The following is a 19519-nucleotide window of genomic DNA, read 5'->3' on the forward strand; positions in this document are numbered from 1 at the left end:
AATCTAACAATCAAACAATTAACAATTAACACAATTGACAATACCCTAGGTACTCTATATAACACGCCAAGGCACTGCATCCATTGTGTTTTTTCTAGTCCTTACTCTAGCAGGTGATTGTCTCACCTTGCTGCCCACCTGGAAAGGACTCGAGCCTTGCGTTGTTCAGGCTCCGTCGGTCTGGCTAGTGGTTTCCTAGCCCAGACCTGTTATAGTGTATTGTGGCTGTTGCCTACCAGTGCGTTTGCCTGGTAATACCTGTAGCAGGTCGCCGGTCTGTGTCCAGTGCGTTTGCCTGGCTGACCTGATTCCCGGTGTACAGACGTTTGCAGCCGGGTAAGTATTAGGCTGTCTGCCGGCGATGCCTGGCTCTGGTCTGATGGTGTTACCCTGGGTAAGTTCAGGAAGGGTTAATTACCTTTCTCTATGCGCTGCGGTCTCTGTTTGTTTAGACACGCGCACTCAGTTCCCTTATCTCTAGCCACATTCCTCTCCTGTGCGGCGTCCAGGTCCTGTGACGTCATCACGTTGGGGGCGTGTTTTGGGCGGCAATTTCAAACTCTGGTGCCTATTTAGAGACTCAGAAGCTGTGTGCACATTCCTGCTGTGCGGGGCAGCCGAGTTCTGAGTCTCTGAAGGTATTACCATAGGGTACTGCTGCTCTGTCTGCCTCCCTTATGCTCTATATTTTTGCATCTAATACATTTATTTTTTTCTTAGATGTCGAGCCGGAAGAGCCACAAAAAGACAAAGCACCGTGTTTGTGCAGGTTGTAGATTGCCGCTTCCTGATGATTTACATGATGACATCTGTGATATCTGTGCAGAGAAGTTACGCACGCCTGATCCGCAGCCCGCAAGATCTAAGCTATGCATCACTTGTCTACAGCCTTTATCTCCAGAAGCGACATCCAATATCTGTTTGGATTGTACCCCACAGGACCCGTTAGCAGAAGAAGCAAAAAAATTTTTTTCCTGGTTCAGAGAAAATATGCAGAATTTGGCGTCTACTTCTGGCAGTAAGAAGGAAAGAAGCCATCATCATCATCATCATTCAGATGACATGTCTCAATCATCAGCTATTGTATCTCAATCTGACCTATCCTCAGATTCAGATTCAGGTAGTGAAGAATTTTTTCTATTGAAAAAGGATTCAGCAGAAAAACTCATCAGACGCGTAAAGCGTTGTCTGGAAACTAATGATGAAGAAGATTTAGTACAGGATAAGGGTAACCTGTATTACTTCCCTAAGAAGAAATCCAGAGTCCTCCCTGCTCATCCGGTTCTAAAGACCATCATGGAAAGGGAATGGAAAAGACCCGATAAACGCCTGGACTTAGGACCTCGCTTCAAGTCTTTATACAAGTTAGACCCGGCCGCATCAGAGGAATGGGAAGTACCGTCTAAAGTTGATCCAGCCATTGCACGTCTGTCCAAAAGATCTTTTTTTCCATCAGACGATTCTTCTCTATTAAAGGATCCTATGGATCGGAAAGCTGACACTTTCCTAAAGAGATCTCATTGCAACCTGGCTTCTCTACAGAAGGCAGCTATGTCCTCAGTGCCTGTGGCAAGAGCGTTAAGAGTCTGGCTCAGCGAACTAACCAGAGACATCCAAGAGGGGGTACCAAGGCATGAACTGCTGGACCAAGTATCGACCCTTAAGACGGCTGCGGAATTCCTTTGTGATTTTCCGCTTGATGTCATAAAGATCTCAGCCAAGAACATGGCCTTAGCGAATTCCACAAGAAGATCGATTTGGTTAAAACCTTGGACGGGTGATGCTTCCTCTAAATCCAACTTTTGCGCTCTCCCATTTGAACCGGGAAAGTTAATAGGATCCCAGTTGGATAAGATCCTGGAAGAAAATAAAAAAGAGAAGGCTTTAGCCTTTCCGCAAACTTTCAGGCCCAAATCTACCAGATTTCGTACGCAGAGAGGAAGATTTTCTTTTCAGGGTCGTAATAGACAGGAGCAAGGGAAGAGGTTTCGCTCCCGCTACCAGGACAAGGGAAAGAAGAAACCCTCTGAAACCCCTGCCTCCAATTCAAAATTCTGACATCAAGCCTGCCCTCACTGTAGGCGCAAGGTTAAGAAACTTTTATATGAAATGGGAGAGTGTCACTTCAGACAGCTGGGTTCGGAATATCATCAAAGACGGTTATTCACTCGAATTCGTTCATCTTCCAAGGGAAAGGTTCCTGTTAAACAACACGGAGGATCCAAGAATCATGCCCCTTCTTCGGGAGTTCCTACAGATGAATGTTCTGGAGAGAGTTCCAGAAGAGGAGGTGTATTCGGGGGTCTATTCAAGAGTGTTTCCCGTTCCAAAACCAGACGGCAGGTGGCGCCTCATCATAGATTTAAGGTTTCTAAACAACCATTTAAAGAAGATAAAATTCAAGATGGACAACATAAGATCTGTCCTGAGCATCCTGCAACCTGGGGAGGTGATGGCATCTATAGATCTAAAAGATGCATACCTTCATATACCTATCCACAAAGAATCGAGGAGATTTCTCAGGGTGGCGGTCAAGACTCTAGGTCGGATTTGGCACTATCAATTCAGGGCTCTTCCCTTCGGGCTATCTCCGGCACCTCGTATCTTTACGAAGGTAGTGGTCGTCCTTATTGCAGCTCTGAGGGTTCAAGGTCTAAGGATAGTGCCATATCTGGACGACTGGTTGCTTATTGCAGCTTCCGAGGAGGTTCTGAGATCGGATCTTCACGCTGCTATGAATCTACTTCAGCAAGTTGGGTTCATTGTCAACCAAAAGAAGTCGCAGCTGGTCCCCACTACGAGAATCCAGTTCCTGGGTCTTGTGTTAGACTCAGAAGTAATGAAGGTATTTCTTCCTCCTCTCAAAGTGGCTCAGATCATTCGCAGAATTCAGTCGCTGATCTCTACAACGAAGATATCCATCCGTTCGGCGATGAGTACCCTCGGGTTGTTGACAGCGGCTATAGAGGCGGTGCCATGGGCGAAGGCTCATATGAGAGACCTGCAAAGAGAAATTCTTCACTGTTGGGACAAGAATCCCAAATCACTGACTACTATGATGAAGATATCATATGCAACACGCAGGGGGCTGCTTTGGTGGACAAGAGAAGAAAATCTGGAAAAAGGAAAAGATTTCCGAGTCATTCAAAGAGTAGTGATAACCACAGATGCTTCCCGCAAGGGTTGGGGTGCGCACATGGGAGATCGGTGGATTCAAGGGGAATGGCCTTCAACCACAATGAGGCGATCCTCAAACTTCAGGGAATTGAAAGCCATTCAACTAGCCCTGCAGCATTTCGAACCTCATCTCTACCACAGATCAGTTCTCCTGCAGACGGACAACGCAACGGCGGCATATTATGTGAACAAACAAGGGGGAACGCGTTGTCTCTCTCTTCAGTCCATTTGCGACAAAATAATGTCTTGGGCAGAGCCAGTCCTACACAGCCTAGTGGCAGTTCACATCAAGGGCTCCGAGAATATCAGAGCAGATCGACTCAGTCGACAGAAGGTGTGCCCAGGAGAATGGGAATTGAACCCGAAATATTTCGCCCAGATAGTGGAGAAATGGGGTCGTCCAGAATGGGATCTGTTTTCAACGAGGAAGAACAAGAAAACCCTGAAGTTTTGTTCTCTCAGGAGAACGGACAGACCCGACTGTCTGGATGCCTTCTCTCTGAATTGGAGCCACAAGTTTGTCTACCTGTTTCCTCCCATACCAATGTTACCTCAGATCATACCGAAACTCCTCTCAGAAGCACCGGAAGCAATTCTAATAGCTCCATATTGGCCCCGCAGGGCTTGGTTTTCTGCCGTATCTCAACTTTCGAAAAACGATCACTGGACTTTGCCTCTGTACCCGGATCTTCTTCTACAGGAAGACCTTTACCATCCTCAACTGAACAAGTTGCATTTAACCGTGTGGCACCTGAAAGGGAAAGATTAAAAGAGAAGGGCCTTTCAGATGAGGTCATTTCTACTTTACTGTCCTCCAGAAAGCAGTCCTACTATTGCAGTTTACAACAGATTATGGAGAAAGTTTTCTTCCTGGTTGCAGGAAAAAGAGTTACTAGTCTCCACCAACTCCATTTTGCAATTCCTGCAAGAAGGGCACGAAAAAGGCCTAAAGCCTAATACATTAAGAGTCCACATGACAGCCATTAATGCTTGGACAGATGGACAATATGCAGGTGACGCTTTAATAGCTAGATATTTCAGAGCATTGAAAAAGTTGAGGCCTTCTGTGAGACCGCCTATGCCCATCTGGGATTTATCACTGGTTCTAAATAGACTTACAGGTCCTCCCTTTGAACCTATTGCCGAAGTGGATCTTAGCTGGTTATCCTGCAAGATCCTTTTTCTCATTGCCATCACTTGCGCAAAGAGACTAGGGGAATTGCAGGCTTTGTCCTCCAGAGAGCCATATTTGAAAATTTTGCCAAATGGTGTCAGACTAAGAACCATGCCTTCATTTAGACCAAAAGTTGCGTCTTCAACTAACATCAATAGAGAATCTGTTCTTCCTGTATTCTACCCTGACCCTAAGTCAGATGAGGAAATAAGACTCCATACTCTGGACATTCGTAGAGCATTAATTTGCTATCTTGAAAGGCTGAGAGATTTCCGAAAGGAAGAAAATTTGTTCATTTTATTTTCTGGTCCGAGGAAGGGTATGAAAGCTTCAAAAGACACTCTGGGTCGTTGGATTAAAACAACCATCTCGGAGTCCTACATCTTAGATGGTAAAGAACCGCCTCGGCCGTTAAGAGCCCACTCCACGAGGGCAACCTCTACATCTTGGGCTGAAAGACAGCAAGTTGATCTCCTAGACATCTGCAATGCAGCTTCCTGGACTTCATCCTCTACGTTTGTGCATCACTACAGGCTCAGCAATGGACCCGAGAACTCAGCCTTCAGCACAGCAGTTTTGTCAGCAGTAAAACAGAGCTTTCCCCCCCTTTAATTTCTATGTTATATCCCTTCTGTGCTGCTGTAGGACGAAGAAGAAAGTTGGAATTTTACTTACGTAATTATACTTTCTTCGAGTCCGAAGGCAGCACAGAAGGGATATTTCCCGTCCCAGTCACTCTATCATAGGACCGCCCACCTAGAAAAATCAAACAATTAACAATTAACACAATTGACAATACCCTAGGTACTCTATATAACACGCCAAGGCACTGCATCCATTGTGTAATAACGTAGACCAGCTCATGCAAGTAAAATTTATTGGGAGGGTTAGTGTGCTGCCTTCGGACTCGAAGAAAGTATAATTACGTAAGTAAAATTCCAACTATGTTGGGAAGGGACTGATCAACCTCCAGGCTGTCAGGTTGAACCTGTGCAGATCTGGGCAGAGGTGAGTGTCCCACGACACCAGGGTCTGCTCCGGGGGAGTCTCCAATATTGTCCCCGACTCATCTGAATGAGCTGGGTAAACCAGGATCTCCTGGGCCAAAACGGTATGATGGCTATTACCGAGGCCTGATCCTGACGGATTTTCATCAATACCCTCAGTATCATGGAAAACGGAGGGAAGATGTAAGCCAGCCTGAACCTCCACGGTATCGACAGAGCATCTATCGCCAGGGGGTTGTCTTCCCTGTACAGGGAACAGAACCTCAGCACCTTGGCGTTGAACCTGGTTGCCATGAGATCCACCTCTGGCATACCCCAACTGTGAACTAGCTGCCTGAAGACCTCCGGATGCAGAGACCACTCCATGGTCGGTAATCCTCGACTTAAGCGGTCCGCTATCATATTGAGGGAGCCTCGAATATGAACGGCAGATAAATGGGAAAGGTTCAACTCCGCCCACCGAAGGATCACCCCGATCTCTGATAGAAGGGGCAATGACCTTGTGCCTTCCTGCTTGTTTATATAGAGAACCGCAGTCATATTGTCTGACTGGACTTTCACCGCTTTGCCCCGAATCTGAGGGGCGAAGTGAAGGAGGGCTAGCCGGATAGCTCGCATCTCGCGAAGATTGGAAGAAAGACGCCGCTCCAGGGGGGACCAGGATCCCTGTACTGGGGATCCGTCCAGGTGAGCGCCCCAGCCTACAAGGGACGCGTCTGTAGTCAATATGACCCAAGTTGGTTGGGTCATAGACTTCCCTGCTGGCAGTCGAAACCACCATCTGAGGGAATTCCGGGTTTGACCGGACAGGGAGCACAGGGAATCTAGCCCCGCCGGGCTGCCGTTCCATAGGTGTAAAACCTCCGACTGAAGAGGACGGAGGTGCCATAGCGCCCAAGGGACTGCGTCCGCAGCCGCTGACATGAGCCCCAGCATCTTCATGAGAGTCCGGATAGAGACTCGACGAGGGACGTAAAGGACTTTTGCCAGGTCCTGGATCCGTGCTCTCCTTTCTAAAGTCAACCGGAGGGACATCACCACAGAGTCGACCACGAATCCTAAATAATGGATTGAAGTCGATGGGCTCACATTCGACTTCTGCCAGTTGATAATCCAGCCTAGGCGGAGGAGAAAGGAGATTGCGATCTAAAGATGGTGGGTAAGGATCGGAACTGAAGAGGCTATGAAAAGCCAATCGTCCAGATAAGGAATAATAGTCAGACCTTGAAGTCTCATAGCTGCTGCCACCACCGACACCACCACCTTGGTGAAGATAAGGGGGGCAGAAGAGATTCCGAAGGGAAGCGCGGTGAACTGAAAGTGCCTGCGAACCCCTGAAATCTGGACCGCGATCCTGAGGAATTTCCGGGAAGCGGAATGGATCGGAATATGAAGATACGTGTCTTTGAGGTCCAGAGTAGCCATGACATCCCCGAGGTTGAGGATATGGGCGACTGACCTTATGGTTTCCATGCGAAACCTTGTTTTCCTTATAAATCGATTGAGATATCTCAAGTCGATGATCATCCGAGGTCTCCCGTCTTCTTGGGAACCAGGAACACTGGTGAGTAAATGCCTAGGCCTCTCTCCCCTGTCGGCACCTCCTCTAGGGCTCCCTTGGAGATATAGTCCTGGATGTAAGATTCTAGGACCACTTGTTTGGCCGACCCGAAGTTTCATGTGGCGATGAATCTCTCTGGGGGGAGAGAGATAAGGTCTACCCGGTACCTGACGGAGACTATGTCCAGAACCCAAGGGTCTGCAATCAACTGACTCCAAGAGTCTTTGAAATGGGAGAGACGACCCCCCACGGGAATTTGGGGGAGTGGTACGGGAAAATCTAGAGGAGACACTGCAAGGGCAGCAGGGCTTATCCAAGAGCCTCGAAGAGGCCCATAGTCAGGAGGGTTTTGCCTCCTTGGTGGGTTTACGGGAGCGCCTTGAATATTTACGAGACGGCCCCCCCCAATCTCTGCGCCTAGACTGCTGCCCAGGACGACCTCCGTCTTCCTTCTCTTGTCTGGGGCGTCCCCGAAAGGGCTGCTGGGGGAGGCTCTTCCCCTTTTTATCGGAGAGCCCCTCCATTATCTTATCCAATTCGGACCCGAATAGCCTGTCCGGTTCGAAGGGGAGCCCACAAAGATTAAACTTGGACGCGTTGTCCGCGATCCAAGGTTTCAGCCAAAGTGGTCTGCGGGCAGCCGAAACTAGGGCCATAGTTTTGGCGGCCAGCTTCAGCTGCATCTGGGTGGAATCAACTAGAAAGTCCATAGCCAGATTGGCTGATTTGAAGGCTGCCAGGATATCATCTCTGGACACGCTCTGGTCCACGTCCGTCTGGATCTGGTTGAGCCTAGAGCGTAAATAGGTGGCTACCTCAGTGGCCGCAATCGAAGTTGATGCGGAGGCAGCGGCCGCCGCATAACTCCTTCTAAGGGTGCACTCTGCCCTCCGGTCTACAGGGTCCTACAGACTAGACCCATCGTCTGCAGGAACTAGAGTGCGCCGGGACAACTTGGCTATAGCCATGTCCACCTTGGGAACGGAACCCCACGATTCCACCAAGGGTTTAGCCATCGGGTACATGAGTTTGAATTTTCTGGTGAGAGATGGGTCTCATCCGCTCTGAAGACACGCTGTGTCCGTCCGGCGGGATCGGAGGACTCCCCCATGTCAACATCCTGGTCCCCCGACCTGATGGACTTAAGTAACTTCTGCGTCTTTTCTGGAGGGAAAAAGCAAGAAGTAATTTCTTCTTCCTCAGAAGAAGACCCCACCGAACAGGGGGTAGGTCTTTCGACTGGTGCGACCACATCCATGGGAGTCTGAGAGGGTCCTGGTAACCTCTCATTAAGTAGTCGCACCACTCCCTTAATGGAATCATCCACGTATGTCTTCGTCCACTGAAACATTTCCTGCATCGTGGGTTCCGTGGATGCCGTGTGACAACTCTCACATCTAGAGTAGGGACAGCCGTCGTCTAAGGGCATGTTGCATTCAAAACACGCCAAATGCTTCCTCTTGGCCCCAGCCTTTCGCTGATCCGGATCCCTAGGGGAAGCCATAGTCTGTAATTGGAAAGAAAAACAGGTCATAACACCTACAAAAATTGGAGGTGGAGAAACAAGACCTTAAGGGGGCCCACCAGCACTAGAAGAAAATAGAGCTGCAGAAAGAGGAACAACAAACCCAAGCCAAGCAATACTACAAGAATATCTCAAGGCACAGGGAACTCTGGAGCTAGCTTGTCAAAGCGATGCAACCAGAGCACTGACTGACAGGCTCTGGGCGCTTAAAAGGAGAAAGCCCTGCCCCCTGGGCGGGTCCTAGATCGTAAATAGCCCAGAGATATAAGAGAGCCTATACTGGCTCAACTTGCTGTAAGTGGCTCCCCCGGTAAATCCTGGATCCCAGGATGTATATAGGGGAACAATTTAATAAAGGAGGTGAGGATAGAACCTCACACCGCGCTGCGAAAAAACCGGAAGTGACGTAGCGCACCTAGTGTGCGTCACTTCCAGAAGATGGCGGCGCCCATAGCGCCGCACGCATGTGGCGATAGGAAGAAACGGGACACCACACAGTACTGAAAGAAGAGGGGAGGGGGACACCCCGCTCCCCGATGGTACCCCAGGTACAAAAATCGCTGCAATCAGCCTAAAATAAAGGAAAAAGAGAGCCAAAAAACGGGGCGATCCTTTCGAAAAAAAGAAAAAGAGCCCTTAACACTCTCAGCTCCCTGAGGGGGAGCGATACGCCAGTCCACCTGTCCAGAGGACAGAAAAAAACACGGTGGGCTGGGGGGTGATCTCCTCCCTTTCAGGGAGCTGAAGATCGTTTATTGGTTCTTGGGCTCATTAAAATTCCGCCGGTCCTACCAGTCCACAGGGGCAGTTAACCCCATCTGTGCTGCTGGTAGGATGTAAGGGAAGCTAACTTTTTCGTCTTAAAGGAAAAGTGTCACCAAAAATTGTATCTGCCAGTTAAAGGCCTATGGCAACACATATCCTTTTTTCCTAATCTGTTTTTATTTTCTGATTGCAGGTTTATGTATTCTCTTTCCTGAATATGATTATAGGAGTGGCCGTCTTACCTGCTTCCCTCACTGATACTCATAAGAATTTGTACTTTTCAGAAATATAATGCTTGATGCATCCAGCTACTAACAAAGCCAAAATGTGTGCATTTCCTGCTAGCTTTTGTTCATTAAAAAATTAAATCTCTTTTCCAATAAGTTGAGAAGAAAAAAAAAAAACAACACACACAAAAAACAAAAACAAATACATTTATTTAGAAACTGTACACGAAAAACTTTGTAGATTACACTGGAAACTCAAAGACAACGGGCCTGATTTATCATTTTTTTGCCAGTTTTCTAGCGTGAAAAAGTTGCAAACTGTGTGTTTTACCTTTTTAAACACCACTTGTGCAAACATTTTTGTGCAAGTGGCATTTCTCTGTTGCCTTTGCTACTTTCCTGAAAAGGGGGCACATTTATTTTCTTTTACGCCAAGAGAAGACTGAAATCTAGATTTTAGTTCAGGCGCATGGACTGCCGAAGGCTGCTCCTCGTTATAAATGAGGAGCAGCCTCTGGCAGAGCTGGGGTTATCATAGACCGGCGTAAAATGCAGCTCTAGGATAAATCGGGTCCAATATTTGCACAGTCAAGCACATATTTACAAAGGCAATTCAGCTGTACGCTGCATCACGTAAAACAGGCCTCTGATACAGAGCTGCTCCCAACGTTTAAAAAGGCTATACGTCACATATTCTTACCACATGTACATTTTATGACAAGTGTATTAATAGCATGAATACATATGTTCAGACATATTCAATAACATAAAACACAGTAAATTTAAGTATTCATAATGTATGTTCTATATACAGGAATTAACATCTCCTTTCTTTAATTATCCGAGTCCATGTCACTGTCTCCATGTATTGATGTAAACTCTTCACTGTCTTCTTCATCTTCTGATAGCTGGATCTGACGGAGTACATTGGGCCCATGACGCTCCTCTTCCTCATCCTCCTCTTCTTCTGACAACCCGTAGCCTACCATGCTACTGAAACTGGTGTCTCTGGTATTAGATTTTGGGTCAGGCTCCTCGTAGCTTCCATAACTGTAAAATATAGACCAGTATGATCGTATGCAATGTGAATATTGTTTGCTCTCACATAATCATCCTAGTTACAGAGATGTTATTTATGTTTTTATGGTAAATGCAATAAACATTCAGAGGAAAGTTCAAAATATTTCAAGACCGCAAAAAGAAAACGTGTGAAATAGATCATCTGCATGAAGTAAATACATTATTTTTTTTTTCTCTCAAAAGTCCTCAACTTCCCATGGGTTTTGTGTGGCATTGCGGTTCAACCACATTCAAGTTAATGAGGCTGTGCTGAGATTCATGGTCAGTTGTGATGGTGTTTCTTGAAGTTTCTTGAAAGTTTTTTATCTCATATAAACCCTTTAATTATAGCACTTACTGCAAGATATGCAAGGACGGCCCTATGCAGAGGCTGCAAAACAACTCAGACAGCAGAAACAAGCAATACTTGTCAAACAGGACTTGGCACCACTCCTTAATTCCAATGCGGACAGCACTCCAGAGGATAGAGTGGCTACCTGTCTCCCAGGGGTAAGGTTAAACCCCCAAACAGACAATCCAAATCAAAAAGTAGAAAGAAAGCACTTCCTGCTGTACCCTCAGTGTTCCTGTATTACAGGTACAATTCCAGATGATAAAGGCTGTTTAGTCGACACATTGCATCTGGAATTATACCTGTAATACAGGAACACTGAGGTTACAGCAGGATGTGCCGTCTCCTACGTATTTGATTTGGATTGTCACCACTTGTGATAGATCTGTTTTAGTAAACAATGGTATGCTGCGTGAAATGTCAATTGTAGAGCATCTTTTCTTAGGACTATGTTGTGCTAGTCCTCTATTATTCCTACTAGAATGTTACTTAATATATTACCAACTGGGTGTCCCTGTACAGGCTGACATTGTCCAATTAGTCCTGGTGGCTACAGAATGTTCAAAGAACTGGTAACAACCAGTTGTTAATTTACTTTAACTTCCAGCAAGAATAATTCAGCAACGGCACAACATAGACATAGCTTTGGTGGATGCTGCGCCATTGTTTATTTTTATTGAGGAATGCAAATGGTTACTAAAAGGTCCTCTTTAAATAATGCTCACAAATTAAAATGTTTTTTCTCTCTCAGGCTATGAACTGAGCGCTGCGATTGGCCAGCGCTACAGCCTGGGAGAAGGAGACGCCGGCAGGCTCCACCCAGTTGAGCCGAACATATGAAGATACCGGAGCCTATACCGGGAGAACGGAGCGGCATCCAGGGATAATAATAAGTGCAGGGAGATCCCCGGGCGCCGCTCTCCATGTCTGTATGCTTAGTTTAGTTTTTTTATTCTAGTGAAAGGTCCTCTTTAAATCCACAGGAGCCCCCTGCTGGTGAACTTGTCTGGTGAAGGCCAACCAGGAATCCAGATTTCCACAGTGGGCTTCACTGAATATGACTTTTTTAGTAATTTTTTCAGTGACCAACTGGTAAATCTAATGGTCGAGCAGACGAACCTGTACGCCCAACAGTTCGTTGCTCAACACCCGGGCTCCTTTTTGGCCAGGCCCGGTGGCTCAACCCGGTCAGTGCAGCCGAGATGAGGACATTTTAGGGGCCTCGTGCTGCATATGGGCCTGGTCAAGAAACCTAGTGTCAGGCATTACTGGAGTGGGGACGTCCTCTACCAGACCCCACTTTACAGTACGGCCATGACACGCTCCTGGTTTGAGGCCATACGGAAATGCCTGCATTATTCAGATAATGCAGCATGTCCCCCCATCCTGAGGTGATCCTGCCTATGACCGCTTGTACAAAATCAGGCCGGTCATCGATCACTTTGGGGCCAAATTTGTACAGGCCTATGTACCTGGAAGGGAGATCGCGGTTGATGAGTCTCTCATTGCGTTCAAGGGGAGACTTATTTCCGCCAGTATGTTCCCTCAAAGCGGGCGAGGTATGGCGTGAAGCTGTACAAACTTTGTGAGAGTACCTCAGGGTACACTTACAAGGGGCGAGATTCCCGTATTCAACCCCCAGAATGTCCCCCTACTCTGGGTGTTAGCGGGAAACTTGTGTGGGACATTATGTACCCACTGCTAGATAAGGGTTACCACCTGTACGTGGATAACTTTTATACTAGTATCCCCTTGTTCCAGTCCCTTCCTGCCAGATCCACGTCCGCTTGTGGGAGCGTGCGGAAAAATCAACGCAGCCTCCCTGCCCACCCCCTCCAGGTACCTATCCCCAGGGGTGAGACCCATGCCCTTACCACTGGAAACCTGTTGCTAGTCAGATATAAGGACAAGAGGGATGTCCTTGTACTGTCCACAATTCATGGTAACGGCATCACCCCTGTCTCTGTGCGAGGTACCGCGGCAACGGTCCTCAAGCCCGATTGTATCGTCGACTACAATCGGTATATGGGAGGAGTTGATCTCTCTGATCAAGTCCTCTAGCCATATAACGCCATGCGCAAAACCCGGGCATGGTACAAAAAAGTTGCGGTCTACTTGGTGCAGGTTGCCTTGTACAACTCTTTTGTGCTGTCCTGGAGCACTGGCAACACAGGGACATCCCTTCAGTTCTATGAGGCAGTCCTCAACCCCTGATCTTTTCGGACCGGGAAAGAGCAGGCCGGAGTATCTCGGGAACTGGAGGCTCCCGGATCGTCCCTGGCCAACTCTTTCCAGGTCTGGTCCCCCATACTAGAAAGAAGGGACGAAACCCCAAAAAGGTGCAGACTGTGTCACAGGAGGGGGATACGGAAGGACACCACTACTCAATGTGACTCGTGCCCCGATCATCCGGGCCTGTGCATTATTGGTTGCTTCAGGGAGTACCACACTTCCATGTAGTACTAAATTTATATCCCACTTTAGCCACTGACAATCGGCTAAAAAACTGGTTCTCAGACTTGACACTAAAACAAAAATAATATTTTGTAAAACTAAAATAAAGACTTATTAGGCATCGCCGCGTCCGTACGAATCTGCTCTATAAAAATACCCCCCCAACCCCTCAGCTAAACACGGTAAAAAACAAAAACGGTGCCAAAAAAGCAATTTTTGGGCACATTTTCCAGGTTAAACAGATTTTTTCCAATAACAAAGCAAGGGTTAACAGCCGAACAAAACTTAATATTTATTACCCTCATACTGCAGTTTACAGAAACACCCCATATGTGGTCGTAAACTGCTGTATGACCAAACGGCAGGGTGCAGAAGGAAAGGAATACTGTATGGTTTCTGAAAGGCAGATTTTTATGGCCTTTTTTTTTTTTTTTGGGCACCATGTCCCATTTGAAGCCCCCCTGATGCACCCCTAGAGTAAAAACTCTAAAAAAGCAACTCCATCTAAGAAACTACACCCCTCAAGGTATTCGAAACTGATTTTACAAACGTTGTTAACCCTTTAGGTGTTCCACAAGAGTTATTGGCAAATGGAGATGAAATTTCAGAATTTCTATTTCTGGTAACCTTGCCTCACAAAAATGTTATATAGATAAACCAAAAATCATATGTACCCTAAAAATAGTCCCAACAAAAGTGCCACCTTATCCCGTAGTTTCCAAAACGGGGTCACTTTTATGGAGTTTCTACTCTAGGGGTGCATCAGGGGAGCTTCAAATGGGACATGGTGTAAATAAACCATTCCAGCAAAATCTGCCTTCCAAAAACTATACGGTGCAACTTTCCCTGTACGCCCTACTGTGTGCCCGTACAGTAGTTTACGGCCACATATGGGGTGTTTCTGCAAAGTACAGATTCGAGGCAATAAATACAGCATGAAATTTGAGAATTCAAATTTTTGAGCAAATTTTCCATCTCCATTTGCCAATAACGCTTGTTTTGAATACCTTGAGGGTGTAGTTTCTTAGATAGGGTCACTTTTATGGAGTTTCTACTCTAGGGGTGCATCAGGGGGGCTTCAAATAGGACATGGTGTAAATAAACCAGTCCAGCAAAATCAGCCCTCCAAAAACCATACGGCGCACCTTTCCCTCTACGTCCTACTGTGTGGCCGTACAGTAGTTTACGGCCACATATGGGGTGTTTCTGCAAACTACAGAATAAGGGCAAAAAATATTGAGGTTTTTTTTGGCTGTTAACCCTTGCTTTGTTACTGGAAAAAATGGAAAATTTGCAAAAAAAATTAAATTCTGAAATTTTATATCCATCTGCCATTAACTCTGGTGGAACACCTAAAGGGTTAACGAGGTTTGTAAAATCAGTTTTTAATAGCTTGAGGGGTGTTGTTTCTAGAATGGGTCATTTTTGGGTGGTTTTTATTACGTAAGCCTCACAAAGTGACTTCAGACCTGAACTGGTCCCTAAAAACGAGATTTTTGTATAACTTACCAGTAAAATCTCTTTCTCGCTCTTTCCTTGGGGGACACAGAAGACCTTGGGTATAGCTCATCTCCATAGGAGGCGTGACACTAAGTGAAGACTGTTTAGCCCCTCCTCCACAGCTATACCCTCAGCCTGGAGAGAGAGACTGCCAGTTGCGTGTCCAAGCAGTGAGAAAAGGCAAAGTCCAACAAGGAACCAACAAGCCAACAACCCGACGGGTAACAAAAACTCGGAAACCGTACAGAGAAAAAACAATGAATGGGTGGGTGCTGTGTCCCCCAAGGAAAGAGCGAGAAAGAGATTTTACTGGTAAGTTATACAAAAATCTCGTTTTCTCGCCCAGTTTCCTTGGGGGACACAGAAGACCTTGGGACGTTCAAAAGCAGTCCAAAAGGGGGAGGGACCACAGCACCAAGGTGAAGCACCCGAAAGGCATCAATGAACCGCCGCCTGCAAACCCAGGCGGGGCAAGGCAGCATCTGCCAAAGTCAGAGTATGCACCCTGTAGAACTCGGTAAGGCGCGTAAGGTAGACCCGTGGCCGCCTTGCCCAAATGCATGGCCTAAGCCCAATGCCTCCGGCCCAGGAGGCACCAACCGCTCTGGTGAAATGAACGGTGACACCAAAGACAGAATCCTGCCCTCGGTGCGGTAACCTCAGCAATAGCCAAACTGATCAAGCGGAGGAAAACCACCCTGGAGTCCGTCAACCCTATGCACAGACCTCCTGGAAACCCAAGAGGCCGAACGGCTACAAGAGTCGGAGATCCCCAAGTAAAAACGGCAAGGCCCAAACAGGTGAGGTGTTGAAGCGAAACACAAACACCACCTACAGAAGGAAGGAAGGAAGGAAGGAAGGAAGGAAGAAACGGGATGTAGAACAGCCCTGTCCTGGAAAAGACAGAAGGCTCGTAACAAAAAAAGGACCATTCCGGCACCCGTCAGAGACACGACTGATACGGAACACAACCGTACAGGACAGAAGGGGTAGAGAGAACTTCTGTAACGGCTCCAAGGACAAGATTGGAGCGCCGAGAGCTCAGTATATAGTGTATAGTCCCTAGGGCGGTACCGAAGGACAGCACAGAGGAACCAAAGAGCCACTCCGAGGAAGAAGGTCTTGGCAGGCCCAGAGGGCCGAGAACGCTGGAAGAGGAAGAACAGCGCCGACACTTGACACCTCAAGTAAAAGACCGAACCATGGGGAGAGAAATTCAGAGTGGGGAATGCACAGCTTCCCACAGAACCCCAGACAAAAAACCTAAGTCTTACGACAGATCCTGGACGAAACACAGCCAGGAGTGGACAGTAGCGAACCCGCTAGAGTCGCCTGGCAAGCGGGCGAAAACCCAATGTGATCAGGCGCAGACCAGCAACACCAGCAAAACTAGTCCCGTCGGCCCTCGAACAACGTTATCCCGTATCCACCCGAGTGGGGGAGCAGAAGGACAGATGGAAAGAACCCAAAGGATCCGCCAGATGCCAGGAGAAGACAGGCTAAAGTCCATGCTGATGTAACCACGTTGTACCGTCCCGGTGTGGGAGATCAAGGACAATCTGGACCGAAAAGGTAGTCCCCCCAAGTTATCAAGAAGGTAAGTCTACAGCAGGACCATCGTCTTAGAATGGGCCACGCAATCTGCACTCAGCGGGAGGACAGAACGCGGTAGACTCTGTAAATAGGCACACAGCTAATACAGCCAGTGTGAACAAGGGAGACAGTACGAGGCCAAAAGGAACACCGGAACCATCCACATGAACAACCATGCTCTCCCCAGAAGGGAGGACAGCGAAGAACAGCCTCTGAAGTCTGGCGGGAAGCCACATTGGAGCGATCTGTACCGAGCGGGAGCCAAACAAGGCCGGCGAGATAAGGCAGTCGAGACAGAGGCCGGCACAACACCCTCCAACCGAAAGGAGGAGGAGTGGGCAACAGGGAAGCCATAGGACAGCTCAAAAGCAGAACCCGCTATACTGTGAGACGCCCGGTCTACCGCCTCGCAGAAGGCGAATACCTTGAAGAACCCAAGGCGGAGGTCCTCCGGACCCGGGTAATCGAGCACCCAAGAGAAGTCGGGTGACCTTCCCGAGAAGAGCAGCCCGAACCTGGTAGCAGATCAGACAGAAGCGTAGAGGCGCCAAGAGGAAGGACTCATACCACACTGCATCCGAAGAGGAGGAAATTGCAGCAGGCAAGGGAACCGCAGTCCTGCCAGAGCCAACGAAGAATTCGAGAGGCGCTGCAGACAACAGCACTCTCGACCATGTGACCACCAGCGCTGGGAAGCAATGCCGCAGAAGGACGAATGGGCATGCATCTAGGACCCACGAACACTCCCTGGAATGAAAAGCCAACGAAATGAATGAGCACCACCCAGCTCGGTGCAGCAGAGAGCAATAGAACCTGTTCGGTCAGGAGGACAGAATGAACTCCTTAGGGACGAGTGCAAGGCTTGCGGCAAGCATCGCATCCCAAGAAACAAAGGTATGCCGCAGGAAGCAGGTGAGGCATACGTACGAGCAGCCCCATAAGCAGCGAGAAGGCCAACCCACCTAGAAAAAGGGGGGCTCGCCCCAGAGTGCCACAGCATGTACGGAATTGCAAAGTGCAACCTGAAAGGGAGTTATGCACAAACCTAGTATAGCATGCGATGGAACGCAACCAGTCCACCCCGAAAGGGGGGAATTGTACCTGGCCAACAGCAGTCGGCAAGAGTGCAAAGGCCCGTCCCAAAAGGAAGTGATGCCTAAGGCCGTACCTACTTCAGAGAAGCAGGACATACCCTATAAACCAGCAGGAACGCAGGAGGTCCACCTAGCGAAAGGGGAACATGCACAGGGTATCCTAGCATTAAGTGAGTGTGCCACAATACACCCAACACTGAACTCAGCGAGAGTGCAACTACTCTGCCAACGAAGGGGGACATGTACAAGTCCAGCACAGCCATATAACGACAGCCGTGAATCTCATGAGCGTGCCAAATTCTGCCCTTGAAATGAGAGGTGGTCACGCACAAGGCCAGCACCGAATCCAATGGAAGTGCAAGCGTTCCACCCCTGTTAGAGGGCCATTCTCATGGCCAGCAATGTATCCGGTGAGAGTGTAGCATGCCGCCCAGAAAAAAGGGGGGTAAAGCACATGGCCAGCATCTCATCCAGGGAGAGTGCGAGCACACCGCCATGCATGGGAGTCATACACATGGCCAGCAACGTACTGGCGAGAGACAAACACAGTCACTAAGAATGCGTGCATGTCGCCTGAGGAAGGAAGGCAAGCCCCTGGCTGGCAGCGAATCCAGCAAGAGTGCGTACACCGCCCACGGAAGAGGGGTCATGCATATGGCCGACAGCGGATCCAGCGAGAGTGCAAGCACCCTTCCATGTATTGGGCACACGCACATGGCCAGCGACGTACCTGCGAGGAAACAACCACAGACAGAGGGATGTATGTAAGCTGCCTGAGGGAAGGAGGCATACCCAAGGCCGGCAGGGAATCCAATGAGAGTGCAGCATACCGCCTAAGAAATGGCCGGCAGCGAAACCAGTGAGAGTGCAGCATAATAACATAGTACATAAGTACATCATAGCACATCAGTGAGAGTGCAGCATTCCGCCTATGGAAGGGGGTCGTGCACATAGCCAGTACCGTATCCGTTGAGAGTGCAGTATTCCGCCTAAAAAAGGGGGTCATGCACATGATCGGCAACAGATCCAGTGAGAGTGCTGCGTTCCGCCCAGGAAGGGGGTCACGCACATGGCCGGCTCACGCACACGGCCGGCAGCGAATCCAGTGAGTGCTGCGTTCCGCCCACGGAAGGGGGTCACGCACATGGCCGGCAGCAAAACCAGAGAGTGCAGCGTTCCGCTTATGGAAGGGGGTCGTGCACATGGCCAGCACCGTATCCGGTGAAGGTGCAGTATTCCGCCTAAGAAGGGGGTCATGCACATGGCCAGCCAGGAAGAGTGCAGTAGCCCGCCTAGGAGGGGGGGGGGATGCACATGGCAGGCACCATAACTGGAGAGACGATGAATGCTGCCTACAGAAGGGCCGAACGCACTTGGCCAGCGCCGTATCCTGGAAGAGGCAAGAAAACCGCCTAAAAGGGGAAATGCCCTAGCAGCGACGCAGGCTGGGAGCGCAACACCATGCCGCCTGTGGAAAGGTCATGCAGACATGCAGCATTACTGATGAGGCTGCAGCGTCTGCGCAGTCTAATAGAAATCATGATCTATTATTATTAACATTTTTTTTTTTTTTTTTTTTTTTTTTTTATTTATTGAAACACAGCCTCTGAGGCTAAAGGGGAGCCACCATATAGGGGCACCTGAGAGACAGGAGAAAAGGGGGCCAACTAAACAGACCCATTTTTTGGGGGCCGGCCTGTACCCAAAGGGTTAACAGGAATCCGGCCTGGAGGGCGGCGTGCGATCCCCTGGGGGCGGAGGAACCTCCAGGCGGGAAAAATTCGCGCCTGGAGAAGTTCCCGCCCCCTCCACCAGAGACCGGAATATTGCGGCCTAGTAGGCCGCGAAGCCGGGGGCTAAATTTCGGCGCCCGGCCCATTATACCGCCGGGACCTGAGGCGGAATGCTGCAGCGTCCTGCCGCTTCAAACCGGCCGCGGGAGCCCACCCCGCGGGCCGGTCGGAATTGCGGCCCAGCAGGCCGCGAAGCATGGGACCAAATTTGCGGAGCCCCGCCGACCGGCACCTGCTG

At 48.8% G+C, this 19519-nt stretch overlaps 1 protein-coding gene across 3 annotated transcripts in view; it reads right to left on the bottom strand.

The window, feature by feature from the left end:
- Nucleotides 1-9626: 9626 nt before the first annotated feature.
- The window catches only part of TAF1 (TATA-box binding protein associated factor 1), a 75030-nt gene continuing 65137 nt past the window's right edge, over nt 9627-19519 (bottom strand). For all 3 annotated transcript variants that reach the window (XM_044305518.1, XM_044305517.1, XM_044305516.1), the window contains exon 40: nt 9627-10486. In XM_044305518.1, the coding sequence (XP_044161453.1) occupies nt 10270-10486 (217 nt within the window). In that variant the 3' untranslated portion in view covers nt 9627-10269. The remainder of the gene's footprint in view (nt 10487-19519) is intronic.

This window comes from Bufo gargarizans, chromosome 9 (assembly GCF_014858855.1).
Source record: "Bufo gargarizans isolate SCDJY-AF-19 chromosome 9, ASM1485885v1, whole genome shotgun sequence".
Classification (NCBI taxonomy): domain Eukaryota; kingdom Metazoa; phylum Chordata; class Amphibia; order Anura; family Bufonidae; genus Bufo; species Bufo gargarizans.